Genomic DNA, 5779 nt, shown 5'->3' on the forward strand with positions numbered 1-5779 from the left:
ATATGCCACTGAGAGATCTAGGCTTTACTAATATATATCAGTTCTTGGAAACTGGGAGCATGGTGTACTTCCTCAAGGAAGAATATCTATCAAGGTGATAGCTGTAATATTGCTCAATGCTAGAGTGGTTAATTTTACTTTCAAAGGTTTATGGAACAGGTCCTTATTTTTTTTTCTGAGTAGAGAAAGCCTACATTAGAAGTAAGAAATTTTTACTCTTCCAATATATAACTCTAACATTTCTTATTTTATATTTAACTTTGTGTAAGATAATATTTTAACATTTCATTCACTGTACCTTGTAAGAATAAGGGAGTAGTACTCGCAAAATAGATAGTATAATCAATGTCGAAACAAATTAGATGTTTTTACTAAATTTACAAGCTACTTTGTAATCATTCATTACAGCGACACAACGCGAAATCCAACTACCTCATGCCAACAATGCAAGTTATTTCATTTCACTTAAAAACAGAGAAAACAGTCAACAATAATGATTAATAGGCACATAATATACATTAATTGTTCCATCACTTTAACTAACGAACTTTTCTTGTTTCAGTATGTTGAGTGTAGTCTACTTTTTATGTTTGCTCTTAGCTATAATTGCAGGGATTTAAAAAATATATCAGCTATGCATAGCATGACCAACCTATAAGTCCGAAGATGCATGGTTCGCGGCCCGTAATTGTTAAAACGCGCTTCGCACTTTGGAGCAATAGGTTCGCTATAGGTGATTTCTAAATCTGACTATTCGGTCATATAAGCGTACTCCAAGAATTGGCAGTGGGTGAACTTTACCATATCTATCTTCCCTTTAGAATGGCTATGCCCAATTAGCTCTTATGTGGCTTAGCACGAAAAGTTAAAAAAGGAAGGGGCAGTGATTTAACCAATGTATCAGTTATAAACAAAGATCTAGCTAAAGCAGATTTGTTAAAAGTTAAAACAAAGAGTTAAAAGATAGAGACACGGTTGTTATTAGTGAAAATAGTTAAAACAAATAAGCAAAAATAAATATCCTGAGGAAATAAAATCGAGAACAGAAAGTATGAATAGTATTCGTTCAGAACATAAATGATTTTATTGTTTTTATGTACAGTCACAATACAACAGTTACAAACAGAAAAACCACAAATTTATTGAAGTACGTCTACATCAAGATGAATTATTGTTTTCTTATTACAACAGCGAGATATCAGCATGGAATAACTTCTTTGAAAAAAAAAACAAATGTTGTTTGGCACCTGAAGTGTGTGCTACAAATATACAATTGTGAATTTATCTCATCTTAACTAATGTCAGTTAAAGTATCCCCGATTTACAAGGTGTCGGTTTTTGTTTTGCCACTTACAAGATAAAATCCTGATATAAGTTCTCCTGAAGTTGGCATTGCAGAGAGCGTAACACAAAGGGTTCACTGTGCTGTTAATGTAACAGAGGTAATAAGCAAAATTCCACAAGCCCTCCGGAATGCACTCGTCATCTGCACAGTAAGATAAAGTTTTTACAAGTACTAAAACATTGTATGGTGTCCATGTGACAATAAATGCCAATAAAATTGCACTCAGAGTTTTGGCGGCCTTTTTTTCTTGCTTTCTTTCCTGCTGTTTACGTTTCTTCTTAGGCTTGGCCACTTGCTTGTGAACAAGTTTTGCGTTAAGTGGGAGTCGGAGAGCTTCGAGAGCTGACTCTGATGTTCTTAATGAAGAATGACGAATCCGATCGTGTCCAGAAGGAACTTTCTCGCTGTTTAAGGTCCCCATACTTTCCGAATTACTCACGTGCTGCAGGCTTGTCTCTGCTTGGAGACTTTCTTCCTCCAAAATCATTTTTATGGAAGCTTGTGATTCTCCATCGCCAACAGACGGGTATGTTGGTAAACGGATCAAAATGGTGTAGACCGAATCGGAAGAAAAAGATCGTGAGGTAGAGGATGGTACAGAATGGGCTGTCAGCATGTCCAAATTCCGAGGTCCATTTCTTGCTATAAGAGGGATTCCAGAGTCCATGCGGCGGTCTGACCGGAATGTCATAGAGGTGGTTCTAGAAGATGGTTGGATGTGAGTTTCAGTAGAGCCGGAGGTAACAATTCCAGGCGATCCATGGCTAGTACTGTCGTCATCTGGACCATCCTGCTCTCTGTCCACCTGACACCAAGATACGAGAGCTTGCTTCAGGATTCTGGAACGACATTTCTGTATTCGAGACGGCTGGCTGTGCTCTACACAAAGAGAAGTTGGAACGTAAGTGGTTTCCCGAGTGTCATCTGGTACACAAGAACCGGTTTCCCGAGTTTCATCTGGAACACAAGAACCGGTTCTTACTCTGAGATATTCTTCGTTTTCTGCCGGATCTTCGCTGGATGATGACTTTTTACTGTCTCTTCTTTTCTCAGCCTGGAGATGGGTAAGGTCTTTCTTCCGTTGTTCTGTCTCCTGCCAGATCCTCCAATAAAGAATACACATCACTGTCACGGGCAAATAGAATGCTGCGATTGCTGTTCCAAAAGTAACGTAGGAGTTCGTCTCCAGGAACTGAATGTGACACTCGTGTGCTTTTACTTTTCGTTGGCCCTCAATATACGGCCAAGCGTAGATCCAGGGTGGCCACAAGACAAGGGATATAACCCAAGCACTTGTAATCATGAAGGCTGCACGTTTAGTGGTTCGCTTAGCCCGATAGGTCAGTGGTCGAGTGACTGAAAAGTAACGATCGAAACTAATAATCAATAAATTCAGCACAGAAGCATTACTGTTGAGGTAGTCCAGAGCAAGCCACGTGTCACAGATCATCGTTCCCAGCGGCCAGTATCCCAATAACGTAAATACTGTGAACAAGGGCATGGAAATGAGGCCTATAGAGACATCAGCGACTGCTAGGCTTAACAGAAAGTAGTTACTGATGGTTTGTAACTGTTTATCGAGTTTGAATGAAATCATAACCATCACATTCCCTACAACAGTACCAAGGCTTAGCAATCCTGCGACTAGTGCTATCAAAATGACTTCGGGTAGCGAGTATTGTGATTCAGGTAGGTCTCTAGAGTCACTGTTATTTATCAATGAAGATACGTTGTTGTTCCAAGGCTCCGTAACATTGTAAGACTCAAGAAGTGTAGAAGCTGTAGAATACATCAGTACCTTAGATTGAACAGCTGGGTTCATTCTTTCAACAATCTTCCAACTGAGAGTCGCCATCTGAAGTTAAATTTTTATAGTTAAAATCAACATCTGCTTGTTTTCTCAATGAGAAATATTAAATGAAAGTTCTACAACAAGCATTAGGGTGCTGTTCCTGAAGATCATAGGAGAATGAAATTTTAAATTCTAACTTAGTTTTTGTTCTCTTTAGATTCACAGACCTTATGCTTATAAATAACACCTAAACTTGTAAGCTCTGTTCAGATATTGAAGAACCTAAGCCTTTAATTATTACTTCAGGTTGTATACTTTGTTGAGATGACGAAGAATCCAAGCTTTTAGATATTATGTCAACTTATGGTTCGTTGAGATTATGATAAACCCATGTTTTTTTATTACACGTTAACGTGTACGGCTATATTGATATCGTGACGAACCTTTGTTTTTATACCAAACTAACTTGTATGCTCTGTTAAGATCATGAAATAACTTAAGGTTTTTGATTCCAATTTGTATGCTCTGTTGAGACAATGAAGAAGTTAAGGTCTTTGATTCCACGTCAACTTATATACTCTGTTGAGATATGGACGAAGTTAAGGTTTTGATTCCACGTCAACTTATATACTCTGCTGCCCCCCAGTGGCACATCGGTATGTCTGCGGACTTACAACGCTAGAAACCGGGTTTCGATACCCGTGGTGGGCAGAGCACAGATAGCCCATTGTGTAGCTTTGTTCTTAATTCCAAACAAACAAAACAATATACTCTGTTGAGATATAGAAGAAGTTAAAGTCTTTGATTCCACGTCAACTTATATACTCTGTTGAAATATTGAAGAACTTAAGGGTTTTGATTCCACGTCAACTTATATACTCTGTTGAAATATTGAAGAAGTTAAGGTCTTTGATTCCACGTCAACTTATATACTCTGTTGAGATATTGAAGAAGTTAAGGTCTTTGATTCCACGTCAACTTATATACTCTGTTGAGATATTGAATAAGTTAAATTTTTTGATTTCACGTCAACTTATATACTCTGTTGAGATATTGAAGAAGTTAAAGTTTTTGATTCCACATCAACTTATATACTCTGTTGAGATATTGAAGAACTTAAGGTCTTTGATTCCACGTCAACTTATATACTCTGTTGAGATATTGAAGAAGTTAAGGTCTTTGATTCCACATCAACTTATATACTCTGTTGAGATATTGAAGAAGTTAAGGTCTTTGATTCCACATCAACTTATATACTCTGTTGAGATATTGAAGAAGTTAAAGTTTTTGATTCCACATCAACTTATATACTCTGATGAGATATTGAAGAAGTTAAGGTCTTTGATTCCACTTCAACTTATATACTCTGTTGAGATATTGAAGAAGTTAAAGTTTTTGATTCCACGTTAACTTATATACTCTGTTGAGGTATTGAAGAAGTAAAGGTCTTTGATTCCACATCAACTTATATACTCTGTTGAGATATTGAAGAAGTTAAAGTTTTTGATTCCACATCAACTTATATACTCTGTTGAGATATTGAAGAAAGTTTAAACTCTAAATTCAACGCAAGGTAATATGTTTAATAATTTTTGAAAACAGCTTCTACCCTCAAACTTGTAGTTATTTTCTGTTCTTACTGAAAAGTCCAAACACATACGCCATTTCTTATCATCCGTGAGGATCGTGTGGAATTTAATGTTCTAAAACACAAAAACAACAACATCGGTTTATGTTTATTCAAATTCAAATGGAACCGGCAGCTGTAGGTTGAACTTTGATTTCGTAGTTTTTTTCTATTCCGGACATTCCTGGTATTTAACTGGCCCTATTAGAAAATAGAAATAAAACAAGAAATATTTGAATTTGGCTAAAAAAACTAGTGCTCTCATGCACCTCTCCAACTGTAAGGAAGACAACGTAGTTTAGGTAATGTAATCAAATATAACTGTATAAAAATAAACTCAACTCCGGGACTTGTTAAAGCTCACAAATTGGATTCAATCCTAAAATGACTCATCATCAGTAGTTTTAGTAATCTTAATTAAGCTCTTTAGTTTTGAAGAATATGTGCACAAAAACTGAGGAATAAAATCACTGGAAGAAAGAAGCTTCAGAATAAACTCAATTTTTAAAATTTTACCAACAAATAATTATTAGAAACTACCCAGGAAAACTATTAGTAATCGATTTGTAACTTAACACGGATTTTATAACCAATATCATATATTAATGAAATAAAAAATACCTGTCTATTGTTATAACACATACATAAGTGTCTCTATCGTTATAACACAAACATATGTTCATAGGATCTAGTTTTCAATGAAATTTCATCTAAGATAAATCGTAGGCCAGATGACAGAAATATTTATATGGTAATGCTTATATAAAGACAAAATATGATAAATTCAATTAAAGGTACACTTTTATACATAGAGCGTGATATATTATATATTGAAATCCATTTTAATTTCACTCATTATGCAATATTAAAATATTACTTTATTTGCTGTGTAAAATCAATGTAAATATAAATGCGTTTTTCGATTTTTTATTGAATCGTATTAATATGTAAATATCCAATGCTTGTTTGTGTGAGGATAAATATTTTACGTTTGTCATATCTTGAAGTACGAAGT

General features: G+C 35.5%; 1 protein-coding gene across 1 annotated transcript; it reads right to left on the reverse strand.

The window, feature by feature from the left end:
- Positions 1-1097: 1097 nt before the first annotated feature.
- On the reverse strand, positions 1098-5232 carry LOC106460262 (muscarinic acetylcholine receptor DM1-like). The gene has a single exon (XM_013919949.2). It carries the CDS (start codon positions 3198-3200, stop codon positions 1302-1304), a length of 1899 nt encoding a protein of 632 aa, XP_013775403.1. The 5' UTR covers positions 3201-5232; the 3' UTR covers positions 1098-1301.
- Between the last annotated feature and the right edge of the window lie 547 nt (positions 5233-5779).

The sequence above is a fragment of the Limulus polyphemus genome, unplaced genomic scaffold (genome assembly GCF_000517525.1).
Source record: "Limulus polyphemus unplaced genomic scaffold, Limulus_polyphemus-2.1.2 Scaffold737, whole genome shotgun sequence".
NCBI lineage: Eukaryota > Metazoa > Arthropoda > Merostomata > Xiphosura > Limulidae > Limulus > Limulus polyphemus.

Coding starts and splice junctions, on each gene's coding strand:
- LOC106460262 (XM_013919949.2), bottom strand. CDS start 3,200: ATGGCGACTCTCAGTTGGAAGATTGTTGAAAGAATGAACCCAGCTGTT.